Source organism: Rana temporaria, chromosome 10 (genome assembly GCF_905171775.1).
Source record: "Rana temporaria chromosome 10, aRanTem1.1, whole genome shotgun sequence".
NCBI lineage: Eukaryota > Metazoa > Chordata > Amphibia > Anura > Ranidae > Rana > Rana temporaria.
Genome location: NC_053498.1, coordinates 101,485,215 through 101,506,134, shown reverse-complemented (window position 1 = coordinate 101,506,134; position 20,920 = coordinate 101,485,215). Strand labels below are relative to the sequence as shown.

The 20,920-nt window shown below is 44.6% G+C and overlaps 1 protein-coding gene across 6 annotated transcripts in view; it reads left to right on the top strand.

Annotated features, from left to right (window-relative positions):
- Positions 1 to 20,920, top strand: part of DVL1 (dishevelled segment polarity protein 1) — a 226,872-nt gene that overhangs the window by 145,112 nt on the left and 60,840 nt on the right. For all 6 annotated transcript variants that reach the window (XM_040325863.1, XM_040325864.1, XM_040325861.1 and 3 more), the window contains one exon: positions 13,978 to 14,110. In XM_040325863.1, the coding sequence (XP_040181797.1) occupies positions 13,978 to 14,110 (133 nt within the window). The remainder of the gene's footprint in view (positions 1 to 13,977; positions 14,111 to 20,920) is intronic.

Below are 20,920 nucleotides of genomic sequence, written 5' to 3'. Positions count from 1 at the left end.
GGGCTCCTATTCTGCTGTGCAAATTGTATGCAGAGAGCGTGTGTCCTGGAATACCTTTCCATTATTATTATTATTATACAGGATTTATATAGCGCCAACTGTTTGCACAAAATGAAGGCAGACATTACAGTTACATTACAATTTGATACAAGAGGAATCAGGGGGCCCTGCTCCCTAGCGCTTACAATCCATGCAAACAGGTTAGCAAAAGGGTTTCGGGATCACTAGAAAATGGATGTAAGTGAATGAGGTGGATTGTCGCACTACAGCTGTACTGCAGCCAGGATTTGTGCTTCTTGTAGTCATTTGAAGGCTTTTTTAGTTTTACTTATTTATGATTGCCATTTTAATTTGTTTTTGTAATCTGCGGCTTCACTGCCTGGTTCTATACTGCGCATGCGCGAGCCGCACAGCGCGTCCTCACTGGTCCCCGCTGTCTCCTGGGACCAGTGTGTTTCCCAGAAGACACGCAAAGGGGCGTGACTCGGAAGTGGGGTGCAAATACCTGTATTATACAGGGATCTGCACCCCCCTCCCCCTGAAAGGTGCCAAATGTGACACCGGAGGGGGGAGGGATCCGAAAAGCGGAGGTTCACTTTTTTTGTGGACCTCCGCTTTAAAGGTACTAGACCTGTGTTGTTTTGTACTGTAAAGCATGCCCGTCACTATAGTACTAAATTGATGGGAATATCTAAAGCAGTGTTTCTTAACTACAGTCCTCAAGGCACCTCAACTGGTCATATTTTCAGGCTTCCCGTTATTTTGCACAGGGGATTTGATCAGTTTCACTGCCTGTTGGAGCGCCTTGAGGACTGGAGTTTAGAAACACTGGTCTAAAGCATATCGGTGGCATCTTCCCTGCTGGCATTTTCAGAAGGTGGTCAGCAATGGCAGCATATATAAATAATTTGAGGTGTCCTTTAACAAAACCAGCATAGTTTCACCTGCATTTCTCTAACAGTCCCGACCAGGGTTCCTCCAGAGGTTGCCAAGTTCCTTCAGCGGTGGCTGATTGACCTCCTATCTGATAGTGGCTACATAGTTCCAGGACCAATGCCATTTGGTAAGGCAAGCAGCATGACACTAATGATCTTTGTGGCTGTCTGCAAGGGTGGCATTCTGACCACCACTGTAAAGGGGTACTCTTCCAACTGGCCACCAATGTAAAGGGGTACTCTTCCAACTCCTCCAACTGGCCACCAATGTAAAGGGTTTTAGTGCCATTGACCCCAGATCTAGAAAATATGGACATTTTAATAGAGATAAGCTGGAAAACTTTAGTAGGTAGAATTTTTTTTTTCTGGAATTGAGTACATAGTGCCAGCATTGTAATATATCATCCAGGAACATTGTTGTTTGACAGGTGCAGGCAAGCACACCGCGCCTGATCCTGTCTAGGTGATCTCCTCTAGTTCCTATTATGGTATTATAGTATGTTTAGGGAACGTGGCTCCTGGCAGAGTCGCACTACTTTTCCAGGTTATGATTTTCCTAACTAAAATTGCAGCTTCCACTTCCCAGGTTTAAGCTGATAAACCAAATATTTTCTTCAGCATAAGCTACAATGAGACTCGTGCTCCTTAATTATAGGAGAAGTGCAACCAGTGTAGAAAATGATATGGAATGGCTTCTAAAGTGCACTCCAATCAGGGTTAATAATGATGCCTTGAGAGGCATACAGGGAAAGCTTACCAGCTCCATACCTCACTGTACTAATCCAAGAGTAGTGGTCTCTGAACTGCGGCCCATGGGCCAGATGTTGCCCTTTGCCTATCTGGCCTTGGGGCACTACTCCTGTCATTGATATGAGGCATTGTCCTTTCTACTGACACCAACAATGAGGCACCATTATTTCCATATTTCTGCTCACTGACACCAACAATGGGACATACAGTACTTCCTTCCACTGACACCAACAATGGGACATACAGTACTTCCTTCCACTGACACCAACAATGGGACATACAGTACTTCCTTCCACTGACACCAACAATGGGACATACAGTACTTCCTTCCACTGACACCAACAATGGGACATACAGTACTTCCTTCCACTGACACCAACAATGGGACTTACAGTACTTCCTTCCACTGACACCAACAATGGGACATACAGTACTTCCTTCCACTGACACCAACAATGGGACGTACAGTACTTCCTTTCACTGACACCAACAATGGGACGTACAGTACTTCCTTCCACTGACACCAACAATGGGACGTACAGGACTTCCTTCCACTGACACCAACAATGGGACATACAGGACTTCCTTCCACTGACACCAACAATGGGACATACATGACTTCCTTACACTGACACCAACAATGGGACATACAGGACTTCCTTCCACTGACACCAACAATGGGACATACATGACTTCCTTACACTGACACCAACAATGGGACATACAGGACTTCCTTCCACTGACACCAACTATGGGACATACAGTACTTCCTTCCACTGACACCAACAATGGGACATACAGTACTTCCCTCCACTGACACCAACAATGGGACATACAGGACTTCCTTCCACTGACACCAACAATGGGACATACAGTACTTCCTTCCACTGACACCAACAATGGGACATACAGTTCTTCCTTCCACTGACACCAACAATGGGACATACAGTACTTCCTTCCACTGACACCAACAATGGGACATACAGTACTTCCTTCCACTGACACCAACAATGGGACATACAGTACTTCCTTCCACTGACACCAACAATGGGACATACAGTTCTTCCTTCCACTGACACCAACAATGGGACATACAGTACTTCCTTCCACTGACACCAACAATGGGACATACAGTACTTCCTTCCACTGACACCAACAATGGGACGTACAGTACTTCCTTCCACTGACACCAACAATGGGACATACAGTACTTCCTTCCACTAACACCAACAATGGGACATACAGTTCTTCCTTCCACTGACACCAACAATGGGACATACAGTACTTCCTTCCACTGACACCAACAATGGGACATACAGTACTTCCTTCCACTGACACCAACAATGGGACATTTAGTACTTCCTTCCACTGATATAAATGTTGGAACACTTTTTTCCTTCCACTGATACCAACAATGAGGCACTATTCCTTCCACTGATACCAATGAATGGGCACTATTCCTTCCACTGATACCAATGAATGGGCACTATTCCTTCCACTGATACCAATGAATGGGCACTATTCCTTCCACTGACACTAAAGATTGGACACTTTTTCTCACACTGGCACCAGTGGGCATTATTACTCCCACTGGCATCAACAATGAGGCACTATTCCTTTCACTGACCCCAACAATGGGGCACAATCCCTCCCACTGACACCAAAGATGGGGCACTATTTCTTCCACTGACACCAAGAATGGAGCTCTATTTCTCCCAGTAATACCTGTCTGAAGGACAATAAACTGGCCCTTTGTTTAGAAAGTTTGGTGACCCCTGCTTTACAGCATCAGTTCACCCCATCTTTTTTTTATCAGTACTCCAATGATCTGGGAACCCCTTCTTGTAGTGCAGGAGTAAAATTCCTAAAAACACCCAAATGCAAACACTCTGCATAATTGGAAGTTCAGAGCAGTGACCATTTAAAATGCTTTTTGGATTCTTGCTGTAGTATATTTTATAGAATTCAAGTTAAGGGAAGTTAACCACTTGATCACTGGGCACGTAAACCCCCTTAATAACCAGACCAATTTTCAGCTTTCGGTGCTCTCACAATTTGAATGACAATTACTCAGTCATACAACATTGTACCCAAATGAAATTTTCGTCCTTTTTTTCACGCAAATAGAGCTTTCTTTTGGTGGTATTTAATCACCGTTGGGTTTTTTATTTTTTGCGCTATAAGAGAAAAAACACTGAAAATTCTGTAAAAAAAATGAATTTTTCTTTGTTTCTGTTATAAAATTTATAAAATTTAGTATTTTTTCTTCATTCTTTTGCATAAATGTGAAAGATGAAGTTACGCCGAGTAAATAGATACCCAACATGTCACCCTTCAAAATTGCACACGCTCCTGGAATGGCGCCAAACTTTGCTACTTAAAAATCCCCATAGGCAACGTTGCAGGGTATTGTGGGGTATTGCAGGGTATTGTGGGGTATTGCAGAGTATTGTGGGGTATTGCAGAGTATTGCAGAGTATTGTGGGGTATTGCAGAGTAGTGTGGGGTATTGCAGAGTATTGCACAGTATGGGCATTGTGTATTTAGCACAGTATGGGGCAGGGATGGCTGAGCAGGGATGGATGGCTTGCTGAATCTGTGACTGTATGTGTCACAGATCCAGCCCACAGCAGCTGCTGCTGCATTTGCTCTCTCCCCCCTCTCCTCTCACACTGTACCGTTTGGTACAGAGAGGGGAGGGAGGAACCGGCGTCATCACATGACGCCGGTTTGTTTACAAGTGATCGCTCCGTCATTGGACGGCGCGATCACGTGGTAAACCGCCGCTATCAGCGGCGATTTATCGTGATCCGTGATGCACCGTGTCCTCCGTACCCGGCGGTCACGGACATTCCCGTGTGCGCACCCCAGAGGGCTCGCGGGAGCGCGATTCTGGGAGGACGTCCATGGACGTCCTCCCAGAGTTAAGCAACCGCCTTGTAGACGTATATCGTCTATAGGGCGGTTGTTAACTGGTTAAATTAACATATTGACTTGAACATAGCTTCAGTACTCGATGGATCGCATTAGTAGCTTACTGATTGCTATCATTTGTTGCAGTGCCGTCTTTAATGTTGATTGGACCCTGGGCAAAAATCTTGCCCCCCCCATGCAATTCTGCTCTCCACCTGCTCTGAGACATACAATAAATATCAGCTAGACTTAAAATCAGTTTACTGTATCAGATCAGCAGTGATCGCGATTGGTTGCCAGAGGTTACAGTATATCATTACCATTTACTGACTGGTTGCTAGAGGTTACAGCACACATTACGGCTCATTGATTAGTTGCTAGAGGTTACAGCACATGATTTCATCTTGTCGATTGGTTGCTAGAGATTACTGTACAGTAATACTGCTCACTGATTGGTTGCTAGAGGCTACAGCACATCATCTCTTCACTGCAGAGGGGCATGATATACATATGAATGTCACCGGCCTCAGTTATTTACATATGAATTATCCCTTTATTTACATATAATGATGGTTATTTACATGTAAACACAGGGTCTGTAGGTGAGTCATCTGTACACAACAATAGGGCAGAGATGGGCAGCACTAGTAGCAGCACTTCACACTGAGATATCAGGACACAGCAAAGGACTAAAACCTCAAGGGACAAGGGAATTTAAACGGGATAGTTGGCAAGTATGAGGCAGCTGCTTTGGGCCCCATAACAATGACAGGGCCCAGGGCAGCTTCCCCTTTTGCCCTGCCTTAAAGATGGCCCTGATTTGTTGACTGGAACTGCTTCCTAAATGTCTGTCTTATCTTACATTGTGGGGAAATTTAGATTGAATTAAACCCATTTTTTTATGCTCTAGAATAGATGATAAACATTACACATATTTTGCAAATGCCCCACTGCATAATAGATTAACACTAAACTTTACAGACCTTTCTAACCCTAAACATTTTATTTTCATTTCAAATTCTTTAAAGAGACCTTCTGTGTTGGGCCATAGCTATAGTCCTGCTTATAGGATCTGTACATACAGGAGTGCCTAGGCACAATTACCAGGAAGTGCAATGCTTTTATTCAGAAGGAAGTTCAGACAAAAGGTACATTTTCTAAAGAATTGCTTAAGCACAATTAACATTATTAAATGTTCCCTATAACATAGCAAGTCGTAATTTTTTGGGATCGAATCCACTTTTTTTTTAAAACATTACATTTCTGATAGTCTCCATAAAGGGTATTCATGATCTGTTTTGACTGAACCCGTAAGTTACATTTTCATGATTCTTTAATTCCTTATTGTGAAATGAAACCCTTTTGATTGGTAAAGGGTTCATGCATGGGCGTCCGCTCCATAGGGCAAGGGGGGTCGTTTCCCCCCCCCCCTGGAATCGCCAGGGAGAGCCAGGAGCAGGGCCGAACTGGCCCTGAGGCCGATTTAAGCGGTGACTGCAGCGCTCCCCTCCCCTCTAGTTGTCCCTTATTTAGAGTGCCTGTCGCTCTTCTGGAATCAAATCCATGTGTCCCTCATTCCAAAAGGTTCCTCTTTTAGACCTGCAATAAATATACTGTCAATATAGTGTAGTGTTTCAGTCAAGGGAAAGGGGTGCTGTGTAATGTGTAATGTAAAGGGGTCCAGTGGTGAAGGGTGCTGTGTAATGTAAAGGGTCCAGTGGTGCAGGGTGCTGTGTAATGTAAAGGGGTCCAGTGGTGAAGGGTGCTGTGTAATGTAAAGGGGGCCAGTGGTGAAGGGTGCTGTGTAATGTAAAGGGGGCCAGTGGTGAAGGGTGCTGTGTAATGTAAAGGGGGCCAGAGATGCAGGGTGCTGTGTAATGTAAAGGGGGCCAGTGATGCAGGGTGCTGTGTAATGTAAAGGGGGCCAGTGATGCAGGGTGCTGTGTAATGTAAAGGGGTCCAGTGATGCAGGGTGCTGCGTAATTTAAAGGGGTCCAGAGCTGTGGGGTGCTGTGTAATGTAAAGGGGTCCAGAGGTACAGTTGTGGAGAGGGGTACACAGTAGTGACAAAGAGATATTGAAAGATGCAGGGGGCACAGTGGGGTGTTTTTACATTTTAACGTGGGGTTGCGCTCTTAACCCCCGCTAGCAGTCGAAGAAAGGGTAAAATGCGACTGTGTATCGCCGCTGCCGAAGCGCCCCCCTCTGAAAAAATTTCAGCGGACGCCCATGGGTTCATGTATAAGATAGTAATACGTTACTACATGTTGCTTTTATATTCCCATTGACTTGTATGGCGAGTGAGAACACATTGAAGTGCACAGAAGACCTTAATGGGACCTTGTCTCCCCCTGGCTGTGAACATGTGAATTTATCTGCTGGTGATCGTACTATACTCCAATGATGGATTTACAAAACATAAGGGGAAAAAATCACTGCAATTATTTTGTTGAATTGCTACAGAGAGTCATTAAAGTCTATAAAAGCTCAAAGTTTGAGTGGAATTGCACCTTAAAGCTGTATTAAATTCAAACCCCAAAATATAATACTGTATATTGCAGCTTACCAATCATTATATTTTCTTTGGCTTTTTCCCCTCTGTTTCCACCTGGTTATCTTGACAATGCCTACACTCTGGATGAATGAGCACAGGGGGCACCTTTGGACAGCAGCATTGTCAATCTGGGGGATTGTTAGATGTACTAGCAAATTTAAATTAATTACCAAATTGAAGCCACTTTTTTTGGGATAAAGGTTTTACATAAATAAAAGCCGATCATTGTAAACACCCCTAGTGTTAAATGGCATGTCTCATCTCTGTAGCTGATACATTCTGTTGGAGAGCTTGTTCTTTTGGAAAACAGACTTACTGGCTAAATCACTAGCTGAAAATTGAAAGCCTAAAAAAGAAAATTAATGCAGCCATCACATCTAAGAAATTGTGAGCTGCAATATGATTAATGTTTATTATTAGGCTTAAAGTGGTTGTATAGGCAGAATTTTTATTTTTATTTTAATGCATTCTTTGCATTAAAATGAAAAACCTTCTGTGTGCAGCAGTCCCCCTCAGCCCACAGCAGTGCCTTACCTGAGCCCCAGCCAGATCCAGCGATTTGTTGTAGGAATGTCTCGGCTGCCCGGGACTCCCCTCCTCCTTGGATGAGACAGCAGAATGGTGCCATTGGCTCCCGCTGCTGTCAATCAAAGTCAGTCGGCCAATGAGGAGATAAAGGGGATGGGGCCAGGCCACAGCTCTGTGTCTGAATAAACACATGAAGCTGTGGCTCAGCTCAGGGGCCCCCATAGCACGTTGCTTGCTGTGGGGGCACTCAACAGGAGGGAGGGGCAAGACGCACCAAAGAGGTACCCAAGAAGAGGAGGATCTGGGCTGCTCTGTGCAAAACCACTTTGGAGCCCATGGTTTCGATAAGAATAATGGAACAATCATTTTATCGAACAATAGGATCTATATGTGTGTAGCCAACTGCAGAATTGGTAAATCCAATGTATTGAGAGCAGTCAGTATGTCAACATGCAGTACAGTGAAGCCTGCAGGTAGTGATGCAGCACAGTACTACCTGTCCCCCCCCCCGCAGTCAGTGATAACTGCAATCAGTGATGCAGTATAATACTGTCTGCAGTGCCTATCTGACTGCAGTCGTTGATGCAGCACAGTACCACCTTCCTGCTCTTAGTGATGCAGTACAGAAGCACTTGTTTGCCTGCAGTCAGTAAGGCAGTATAATACAGTACTGCCTGCTGTCAGTGATGCAGTAGAATAGCACCTGCCTGTGGTCAGTGATAACTGCTATCAGTGATGCAGTATAACACTGCAGTCAGTGATGCAGTACAGTACCGCCTGTTTGCAGTCAGTGGTGCATTACAGTAGCAGATGCCTGCTGTCAGTGATCTAGTACAGTAGCACCTGTCTACCTGCAGTCAGTAAGGCAGTATAGTTCTGTCTGCCTGCTGTCAGTGGTGCAGTACAGTACTGACTGCTGTCAGTGGCGCAGTACAATAGCGCCTGCCTGCAGTCAGTGATGAAATATAGTACAGTCTGCTTGCTGTCAGTGATGTAGTGCAGTACCACTTGCAGTCCGAAGTACAGTACAATCCCGCTTGCCTGTCAGCAGTCAGTGATAACTGCAATCAGTGATGCAGTATAATTCTGTCTACAGTGCCTGCAGTCAGTGGTGCAGTACAGTAGCACCTGCCTGCTGTCAGTGATGCAGTACAGTAGCACCTGTCTACCTGCAGTCATAAGGCAGTATAATACCATCTGCCTGCTGTCAGTGGTAACTGCAATCAGTAATGCAGTATAATACTGTCTGCAGTGCCTGCCTGCAGTCAGTGATGTAGTACAGTACTGCCTGCTTGCGATCAGTGGTGCAGTACAGTAGCACCTGCCTGCTGTCAGTGACCTAGTACAGTAGCACCTGTCTTCCTGCAGTCAGTAAGGCAGTATAGTTCTGTCTGCCTGCTGTCAGTGGTGCAGTACAATAGCGCTTGCCTGCAGTCAGTAATGAAGTATAGTACTGTCTTCCTACATACAGTCAGTAATGAAGTACAGTCAGTCTGCCGGCTGTACTGTCTTTTTGCTGTCATTTGTACAGTACTGCCTGCTGTCAGTGGTGCAGTACAATAGTGCCTACTAGCAGTCAACAATTGAAGTATAGTACCATCTGTCTGCTGTCAGTGATGCAATACAATAGCACCTGCCTGCCTGCAGTCAGTGATAAAGTATAGTACTGTCTGCCTGCCTACAGTCAGTGATGTAGCACAGTACTGCCTGCAGTCAGAAGAACAGTCTTGCCTGCCTACCAGTGGTCAGTGATACAGTACAGTCCTGCCAGCCTACAAGTGACCAGTGATGCAGTACAGTCCTGCCTGCCTACCAGTGATGCAGTACAGTACAGCCCTGCCTGCCTACGTACCAGTGATCAGTGATATCGTACAGTCCTGCCTGCCTATCAGTGATGCAGTACAGTCCTGCCTGCCTACCAGTGATCAGTGATGCAGTACAGTCCTGCCTGCCTACGTACCAGTGATCAGTGATATCGTACAGTCCTGCCTGCCTATCAGTGATGCAGTACAGTCCTGCCTGCCTACCAGTGATCAGTGATGCAGTACAGCCCTGCCTGCCTACGTACCAGTGATCAGTGATATCGTACAGTCCTGCCTGCCTATCAGTGATGCAGTACAGTCCTGCCTGCCTATCAGTGACCTGTGATGCAGTACAGTCCTGCCTGCCTACCAGTGATGCAGTACAGTACAGTCCTGCCTGCCTACGTACCAGTGATCAGTGATACCATACAGTCCTGCCTGCCTATCAGCGATGCAGTACAGTCCTGCCTGCCTACCAGTGATCAGTGATGCAGTACAGTACTATTGAAGAATATCTTGTCAGCTACACATATTCATGCTGCTTGAGCTTGTTTTGTGTTCTGGTTTGGCCCCACTCTGGCTGCCTGAGATACTGCGATCCCTCAGTCTGAAGAAACAAAATACGGGCGTGAAGATAAAATGCTGGAAAAGCAGATTAGGTGGTGTTTTGTTTTGTGATAGGAATGATTTTCCAGCCGGTGGCTGAGAAGCATTGTGTTGGGAGCGCCTGGGCCTGCACCGTGGCTGGAATAAGATCACACACGCATACTCCCCTATAAGCCTGTTACATGCTCGGCTCAGTCTTCGTTCAGCAGACAATTTCTTTACGAACAGTAGAGCAAATTGTCTTCTTCACACTTCAAAGTGTAATTCTACATTGCTGTCTGTTCTTGAGAAATGTGATATTATAAAGCGGCAATGAGATAATACAGAGTACAATAATTGTTTATTACCTGCCTTGCTTGTGTCAGGTCTGTACAGGCTGCCGGAGTGTTTACCGGGCCCAGCAGGAAATATTCATATTTTGCTGGAAGACATTTTGGCTGGTTACAGCGATCTGCCACATACAAATGAAAAGTATAATAAATTCAGCACGTGATTGGTTGTTAGGGGTTGACAAAATAATTTCTTCTTTGATGACTAGCAACCAGGCACCAATTTTGGTACTTCAGCCGTTATTTTCCAAATCAGGTAATGTTCTATTGAGTGTGGCTAGTGGAAGAATTGGATATTTTTTTTTTCAACCTCCGTTAGCCCCATGTACAGCAGCACTTAGACAGGAGAGGTAAAACCAGAATTATCAGCCAATCAGAAGCAAGCAGAATGAGCAGAGGAATGACTCGCTATTCTGCTGCTCCTTCATTTTCCAATTGGCAGGCTAGGAAGGGGGCGTCACTGACCAAGGTATGCTGCTTATTTTATATATACATCTAAGAGAAATCAGCTTAATGTAAATTATTGTACAAAGTTATGTTATATCTGAACTTCAGGCAGACATGCAATTTACAGAGTAATGCAGCTCTGTAATCTTACATCCTTAAATTCTTGTTTTTAATGCAAAAAGTGTAAGTACTTGACTTTGACTGGATATCGACCTATTGCAGTCTCTGTAGAGCACTGGGTGAGGGGGAAGCAGCACAAGGAACCAATCATATGTGTTGCACTACAGGGAGAATGCAGATAGGTGTTATGTGGTAGGGAGGATACAGGTAAGTGAAATTGCAGGTGAGAGAAATCAGTCCCCTCCCCTGCCCAGTTGTGTATCATAGCCGTGTAACTCTCAGGATAGATAGCGAGAAATACAAATCCTTCCTTCTGGCAGTTAAAACAACTCTCATATACAGTAAAACCTTGGATTGCGAGAATAATTAGTTCCAGAAACATGCTTGTAATCCAAAGCACTTGTATATCAAAGCGAATTTACCCATAAGAAATAATGGTAACTCAGATAATTCGTTCCACAACCATTTATTCATAGGTCCTTCAAGTCCATATAAAAAGATTAGAGCAATGTGATAGGTTGTGTCACCATAAAATGTCCATCCACAAATGGAAGCCTCCACAAGGGGATTAGAAGCAAAATCCAATAGGAACTACAGAGTATAAAAGAGAAGAGAGGCGTCTCTAAGTGTAGCAATATGTTGCTAAATGTTGTACCTTCATTAAATGTAACCATATTGCTACATTTATGCCTCGTACATACGACCAGTTTTTCTGTCTGGAAAACTGCCGTGACAGCTTTTGGCCGGGAAAACTGGCCGTGTGTATGCTCCATGGCCGTTTTCCCAACAGGAAAACCGACGGGAATCACGGCGGGAAAAATGAGAACATGTTTCCTTTTTTCCGCCGGGATTATCGACGGTTTTTAACCCAGCAGTTTTCCTATGGGGAAAGCCTGCGGGGGAGCATACACACAGCCAGGTTTCCCGGACAAAGCTCTCATGGCAATTTTCCTGCCAGGAAAACCGTCCGTGTGTAGGGGGAAAAAGCTGCCGAGCCGGTTCTCGGGTTTCCCGCCGGGAAACTCGATCGTGTGTACGAGGCATAAGAGGCTCCTCTCTTCTCTTTTATACTCAGTTGTGACACGACGCTACTTGTATATCAAGACATCACTTGTATATCAAGTCAGCATTTATTTAAAATGTTGCTTGTCTTGCAAAACACTCTCAAATCAAGGTTTTACTGTATGTGTTTCATCAGTGTATTTAGCTGTTTATCTGGAGTTCAGCTTTGGGGCCCATTCAGACCTACCTGCTCCAGTACGTTGTGTTAAGACTGTCCATCAGAACAGACTGAAAACAGGACATGTACCAATTTACCAACACAACATACTACGGCATAATGGTGTACAGAGTATAGTGGTGTGCTGCAGCACATGTATCAAAGGTTAATGACAAAGCATTGTACCAAGAAAGTTACTGCAGCATGTGGGTGTGAACGGGTCCTGAATATTCTAAAATTCATGTTTATATAGATGTAGGGCCAGATTCAGAGAGAACTTACGCCGACGTATCTGTTGATACGCCGTGTAAGTTCTAGGATGCGCCGTCGTATCTATGCGCCTAATTCACAGTACAAGATACGCCTGAATTTTGACTTCCTACGACCGACGTAAGTCTCCTACGCCGTCGTATCTTGGGTGCATATTTACGCTGGCCGCTAGGGGCGCTTCCATTGATTTACGCATCGAATATGTAAATGAGCAAGATACGCCGATTCACGAACGTACTTACGCCCATTGCAGAAATCTACGCCGTTTACGTAAGGCGTACGTCCGGCGTAAGTTTACCCCTCATAAAGCAGGGGTAAGTCATGTTAAGGTATGGACGTCGTAAACGTCGGAACAGCCGTCGTATTTTACGTTGTTTACGTAAGTCGTACGTGAATGGGGCTGGGCGTAGGTTACGTTCACGTCGAAAGCATTGAGCCAACGTATCCTAGGGAGTATATGCGGCGTGATTCTGAGCATGCATGCGCGCGCATGCGCCATTCGTACGGCCATTCATTTACATGGGGTCACAACTCATTTTAATACAACACGCCCACTACCTGCCTACTTTGAATTAGGCGGGCTTACGCCGGCCTATTTACGTTACGCTGGCGTAAATATGGGAGCAAGTGCTTTGTGAATACTCAGCTTGCCTCTCAATGTTACGTCGGCGTAGCGCATATGAGATACGCTACGCCGGCACAAAGATACGCCAATGTACCTGAATCTGACCCCTAGTGTATATCTGTTACACTTCATAGTGTCTGATCATCAGATTTTGACAGGCAATATAACTAGGCTCTTCTCCTGTCAGCTTTTTATTTCTTCAATTAAGTAGGTTGCACTTGCTTTGGGACTGTTTTTTTTTTTAAAGCAGCAGTATAACCGTGATAAGGCCGTAATATTGCTTTATAAATGGGCCTCTTACATAATACTTCCAGAAGACAGGTCAGTTCTTGTTGCCCCTAGCAACCTACCAGCGTCAGCCACATTGCCCTTGAAGCATGATGTAAGGGGGCATCTGGTAGGTTGTTCTGTGCAGAAAATAGAGGGATGCTTTTCATACATGAGTCTCTTTGACGTGAAGCCTGTAGTGCGGATGAAGGAAGGTGCTCAGTTACAGGTATTGATGAGGAAGGTACACCATGTTTGAAGTAATGATACTTCATCAGTCAGGACACTTTACATCAAACGGCCTGGAACTGCCAGAGTCTATTACCCTGATTAAAGGCACAACCTATTCTCAGCTTTGTGGTCTGGCTCTGTCAGCATCATCCATTTTTCATTCAGATTAAAGGAGGATGTTTAGTGGGTTTGAGGGTGATATTTCGGCTTCTGTCATCTCTATCTCCCTGTCACTTGCTGTCAATTCTGCACTATGTACCATACCTTCCTTCACATTGTCTTTAGTACTAGATTAACATTTACTTTGATCGCAAAAGCTTTTTTGCTGATAGTTGTTTGCTGAACCTTAATTTATCACATCCTTTGTCTTCTTCTTCACAGTTCCAAGGATCAATGGGCACCCCAAAGTGGAGCGTATGCGTGACCCTGGAGGATATGACAGCGCGTCCACCGTGATGAGCAGCGAGCTGGAGTCCAGCAGTTTTGTGGACTCTGATGAAGACAACACTAGCAGGTACGAGAGTCAGGGGATGGTGATATAAAGAGGCAGTGAAATATTTTCAGACTTGATCTTAAAGTGCTTGTAACCCAAAAAAAAGCGATCCTGTTCCCTTATAGCAGATTAAGCAACACAGTAGTTGTACTGTCTAATCTGGCCCTTTCTAAACAATAAAAAAAACTTGGCTAATCCTGCCAGTTCCTGTGTCTCCCCCTCCCTGTGTACTGACTATGGTAATCATCCGCAGTTCTCCTCTGTCCTCCTCACCCCCTCCCTCCCTGCCTGTCAGCTCTGTGTGTCTGTGTCTCCACCTCCCCCTCCTGCCGCTATTAGTTGTAAAGAAAAGTTTTAAAATTGTCACTGCCAGCCCTTCTTTTTTATCCAGTCATAACACAATTTGTAAGTGTTTTTAAAAAAAAAAAGCATCTAAGTACCCGGTTGATCTACTACTAGCAACATAGCATCAGAATTTACTCTGATGATGTCAGACCAGAATGGATTTTAAGAGGTGGTCTCAGGCTACTGCATATAAAGCAAACCTGTGTTTTGCCCATGCAGGGCAAAGGAACAGGTTCATTAAACCCCCCCATCGCTCAGCAGCACTTACTTAAGCAGGCCATAATAGACTGACATTTTGGCCAATTTCTGTTGATTCCGCTGAAATTTGAGTCTATGTGTGACCCTGACGGCACCACGCGGCTCAACAAACTTGGATTGAAAAAATAAAAAAAGATTGTTGGCAAGACAGGGACTGCACTCAATCAGATGCAGTCACTGCTCAGGTATTTAAGCAGTTGTGCGTGTCACGACAGCTTGAATACAATGGCTAGCAGTGGAGATTCCTTCAGCCACGCTGTTTAGTTTGGATGGAGGGATCTAATAGATTTCTCTGATTTTGTCTGCAGGCTGAATGAGAGTAATCCTTGTGTGTATGGCTATCCTTCTCCTCTTTCCACTCCCCCACCATTCTGTTCAGCCATCAGGAGAGACGAGAGAGAGGCCTTTATCTTCGTACAGAACTGTAGTATGTCTTAAAGCGGAGGTCCGCCCATTCATGCAACAATTAAAAGCCCGCAGCTACACATACTGCAGCTGACTTTTAATAATAGGATACTTACCTGTCCTGGAGTCCAGCAATGTTCGCACCACACCGCATGTTTCCATCAGCTGCTGGGAGCTGCCGCCAGCATTGCGGGAAAGGGAACCCGGCAGTGTAGCCTTACGGCTTTGCGCCGAGAACCCTACTGCGCGTGCGCAAGGCTCTGCTCCTCTCTCCTTCTGGCCCAGCGGCAGGGGAAGGAAGGAGGGAGGAGGTGGGAGCCAAGCTGCTGTCATAATTGACTGTGGTACAGACTCCCGGAAGTGGGGACAGAATACCTGCCAGGTATACCAAGACAGGTATTCACTCACCCCCATCAAAGGTGCCAAATGTGGCATCGGAGGGGTTGGGGGGGAGACAAAGGTGGCCGTTCACTTCACTGGGTATATGTGAGGGGTTTACATCCAAGCTGAGACTGTCACTACAGGCGGAGGCAAGCTGTGGATTTAATACCAATAATGATGCAGTTTTTGGAGAAGTCTGTCCCATATTTCTCCAACTAATGAGAAGGTCCATCTCTACTCCATGAATTCTATTATTCGCAGTATCCATTAGTGAGCAGGTCTCTTCAATGCACCGTTTCCAGTATCAGACTTTTGGGTAACATTCCAATTAAGAATCCCTACCAGAGTTTTTGACTATTTGAACTGGTTTTCTCCGGAGCACGAGAAGGATTATTTTCTTAGTACCTGTCTGCAATCTTGATTACTGATACATTCCCCGCCCGTACTCCTCTCTTTTTTCATTTTCCATGTTTGGAATAACCTCTTAAAGCTCCTGAAGAAGCAACATGTCGGGCTGAGCTTCGCATGACACATCACCTTCTGCAAACCACAAGGGCTGTTTTACAATTATTAGTAGGAAGTGGTTGCTAGTTCTCCACTCTTTTTTATTTACTGTACCCCCAGGTTATAGGTGTCGTGTTATGTTATCTTTCTAGTGTCTTTAGGCATTTTCAGGAACAGCCTTAATTGTTATTTATATGCTTTTTAATGATTTTTTGATGTCCTTTTTTTCAATAAATATTCAATTTTTAATATAATACGCCTCGAAAGTCCATCATCTGCCATATAGTTTTTTTATACATCCACTTTAAGCTGGACACATACATCAATTTTGCATGGATTTCCTTATATTTAATCGGAATTCTGTTGTATGCCAAAAGGCTGAACAAAAAAATCTGATTCTCCACACGTGTACAACCTAATCCAAAACAACTGGATTCTTCCAACTGGTAGAGTCGCTGTCTTTCCAAGCCAAAAATTATCAATTAAATTTTTTTTGTACAAACAATCAAAGCATCAAATAGATAAATAGATAAACAGTTGAATAAATTGAGTTTAATGTTTGATTTTACAACACTAAGGCCCCGTACACACGACCGGATCTATCCGCTGGGATTTATCCGCGTATCAGTTCCAGCGGATAGATCCGGTCGTGTGTAGGCCCGAGCGGACAATTTTCGGCGGATAAAAATCCAGCCGACGGATTCCCAGCGGATAAAAATTTTGTAGCTTGCTACAAAATCTATCCGCTGGAATCCAGTCCAGCGGACTGATCCGGTCGTCTGTACAGACTCACCGGATCAGTCCGTCCGCTCCCATCCCTCGCATGCGCCGTAATGATTCGACGCATGCGTGGAAGAATTTACCTTTCAGCGTCGCGCACGTCGCCGCGTCATCGTCGCGGCGACACGTGACCGTGGATGTTTTCCACACGGATTTTGATCCGATGGTGTGTACAAGCCATCAGATCAAAATCCGGAGGGGAAATGTCCGATGGAAACGGTCCGGCGGACCGTTTCCATCGGATAACCCCTCGTCTGTACGAGGCCTAAGACCGATCAGATGCTTATATTAGGTGGACTCTCCCACTTAGTTTCCACATTTAGCAAGTGATCTGGCATGAAGGGGTTTGATGACATGATCCTTCATATTGAAGTTTGTCCTTAAATGAAACCTTGTTCACTTAATTTCTCACCATCTGCTCGCTTCATTAACTGCATCTTAAAGTGGAACTCAAGCCATTGATTAAACTTTTTCCCAAAACGCATGTCATGAATGATAACATTCATGAACATAACATGAATGAAAGTCACAGTTGCTCTGAACCGAACTGTCAGTCCATAAAATGCCTGGTATCATAACTGATCCAATTTGCAGCACCATGGTACCACGTACAGAGCCTGAAAATGATAGAAGGGTTTAGTTCGCTTTAATTGCCCCAACCATACTGGCCTTCCTTTGCGCCACTAATTAGCTCCTTAATTGCTCGGTCCTATATTCACCTTCTCTTTGCTCCACTAACAGCTCCTTGATTGCTGCTCCCTATACTCACTTTCTCTTCAGTTCACTAAGTGCTCATTAATCGTTCCCCCTATATTCCCCCTATACTCACCTTGCCTTTGTTTCACAAACCTTTCCTCAATTGCTCACCCCCATACTCCTTCACTTCTCTAACGGCTCCTTAATCACTCCCCCCTATACTTACCTTCCCTTCACTTCATTAAAAGCTCCTTAATTGCTCCCCCTATACTCACCTTCGCTTTGCTTCACACACATCTCCTTAAAGCGGGGGTTCACCCTAAAAACGATTTTCTAACATTACATCCAGCTCACTCTCTACATTGACAGTATGCCGTTTGTTTTTTTGTTTTTGCTGTACATACCTCGTACAGCTATTTTCTTCCCCGGCTTCCGGGTCGGGACTCCCGCGGGAGTGGGCGTTCCTATCCAGCAGGTGATTGACGTGATGACAAAAAGGACCTCACCCCGTCGCATAAGGAGCGTCACGAGTTGCCGAAAGAAGCCGAACGGCGAGTCGGCGCTATACGGTGCCTGCGCACCGATGTTCGGCTTCTTTCGGCAACTCGTGACGCTCCTTATGCGAGGGGGAGGTCGTTTTTGTCATCATGTCAATCACCTGCTGAGTAGGAACGCCCACTCCCACGGGAGTCCCGACCCGGAAGCCGGGGAAGAAAATAGCTCTACGAGGTATGTACAGCAGAAAAAAAAACGGCATACTGTCAATGTGGAGAGGGAGCTGGATGTAATGTTAGTAAATCGTTTTTAGGGTGAACCCCCGCTTTAATTGCTCACCCCATGCTCATCTTGCCTTTGCTCTACCAACTTCTTCTTGTTTGCCCCCCGCCATACTCAGGTTCTGTTTTCTCCAATAACCATTCCTTAATGGTCCCCCTTTAGACAATTTCGCTTCTCCGTCACTTACCGTAACTTAGCATATAGCACTGCATTGTGTACCTGTTATTCTATACCCTGAAGTACCGGTACTGGGTATTTCACTTTCTTTTCCGGGGGTTAAGAGCATGGCGGGGGAGCAGACCAGAGGTAAATTTAAGCAGTGGGTGGTCGGGCAATTGTGTGAACCATTTGCTTTGCTCCGCAAAGGAACTGCCAATGCTAATTTGCATCTAAAGATGTTAGTTTGGTTGCCTGACTGTCGTGATGACCCAATATCTCCAGTACTTTTTTAATTACTGTATATCTTAGGAAAACATTTAATGTCTGCGGTTAGCCCGAGGAACTGTTCCCTGCCATTTGCTCCTATTGTGGTTTGCAAGTTGCTTTTGCCATGTTAGCATGGCTAGAGACATAACAGTGTGTAAGTAGATTAGCATTTAGCAGTACAATTTCTAATACTTTTTGTATTTCCTCAAATACTTCAGCATTCAATAGGAACGTTAAGAAAATATGTTGTTTTCAAAGAATTTTAACAAAATTGTGTCATGTGGCCATTTTACATCCACCAGTGCTTAGCAGGGCTTTTCTTTAATGACCGCGCTAGGGCTAGCGGCCACTTGCGTGTTTGTACTGTTAAATGTGTCAGACAAGCCAGAACCTGAATCGGTCTTACAGGTAGATTCGGCATAGCTGGATGTGGTCAAGGTGTGTCTCTTCCTCAGCATTGGCTTGTCATCACGTCTTTCCTCTCTGCTTCTCATCGGGCTTTTTCAGAGCCAAGAGATCAAGCATTGTTCCCCCAGGCTGCAGATCTGTAGGCTCTGACAAGGGTGGGAAGTGTGCGAGATGAGAGAAGAGTTTGTTTTGGAGGCAGATAGAACCGTGAAAGCTGAGAGACAAATTACAATGGACTGTCACACGGTTTGGGTGATGTAAATCCTCAAAGACACAGCAAAGATGCAAATAAAACCACAAATGTCGTGAAAAAAGACCCTTGTAGCAATGGTAAACAACCAGCAAAGCACATTATTTCTTAGCTGGAGTTCTGTCCTTATTATAGGTGCTCATTTTTTCAACTTGGCTTTATGTACCTGACTGGTAGATTCAAAGTGGATAGGTGTTTTTAAAGTAGAGTTCCACTGAATTTGTTTTGTAAGTATTAGAATTTTTAGGTTGGCATTGCTTTCCATGTCTCCTTGTCATTATGTCTTGATTTCTATACAGAAACAAAAAAAATATGGGCCAGATCCACAAAGAGCCGGCGTAACGTAAATTTTTCCATTTAAGTTACACTGCCTTAAAATTTCTACCTAAGTGCCCGATCCACAAAGCACTTACCTAGAAATTTTCGGCTGTGTAACTTAAATTCCGCCGGCGCAAGGCGTTCCTCTTCAAATGGGGGCGATTCCCATTTAAATTAGGCGCGCTCCCGCGCCGGCCGTACTGCGCATGCTTGTGACGTCATTTTCCCGACGTGCATAGCGTGAAATTACGTTACGCCAAGCTTTGTGGATCGCATCGGGTCAATAAAGTTGCGTCGGGAGAAAAAAAAGATACGGCGAAAAAAAAAAAATTCAAAACAAAAAAAAAATCGCGTCGCTGGACAGAAGGGTCTGCTTTTACATGGTGTAAACAGTTTACACTTTGTAAAAGCAGCCCTAATTTTGCGTTTGCAAACTAAAACTTACGGAGAAAAAACGAAGCGTAAAAGCTTTGTGGATCTCCGTAAGTGCTAATTTGCATACCCGAGGCGGCATTTCGACACAAAATGCCCCCAGCGGCGGATGCGGTACTGCATCCTAAGATCCGGCAGTGTAAGTCCCTTACACATGTCGGATCTTCTGCCTAACTATGGGAAACTGATTCTGTGGATCAGTTCCATAGTTAGAAACAGGGATACGACGGCGTAACAGCAGTTACGCCGGCGTATCCCTTTTGAGGATCTGGCCCAATATATTTAGCTGGAACACAGAAGTAAAAAGCACACAGACCTACTCAGGCCCCTAAACAATGGATATCTAAGTAAAAAATACATGTTAGAAGTACCTACCTTTCCCTACAGAAACTTTTTTTACCTTCCTTTTGCTGAAGCTGGTGACACAACCCCTCTGAAGAGCTTCATGAAATTCAGACATCTGGTTTTGTTGCGAAGTGGCAAGCTCCTCTGTGCCTCCGGGTCCTGAGAAGAGTAGCCATGCATGTCTTTCTGCAAAAGAATATACAGGTGCATCTCAAAAAATGGGAATATCTTTAAAAAGTTAATTGACTTCAGTAATTCAATTCAAAAAGTGAAACTCATATATTTATATAGATTCATTTCACACAGTTAGAGCTGCACCATTCTGTCTAAAACGAGAATCATGATTTTTTTGCTTAGAATAAAGATCACGATTCTCGCGGCGTAACATCATCTCTCACATTATACAAAATTGGCCTAACTTTGCTGTTTCGTTTATTTGATTTTTATTCATTAAAGTGGAGGTTCACCCGGAAATGGTATTTTTTAACATTAGATTGAGGCTCATT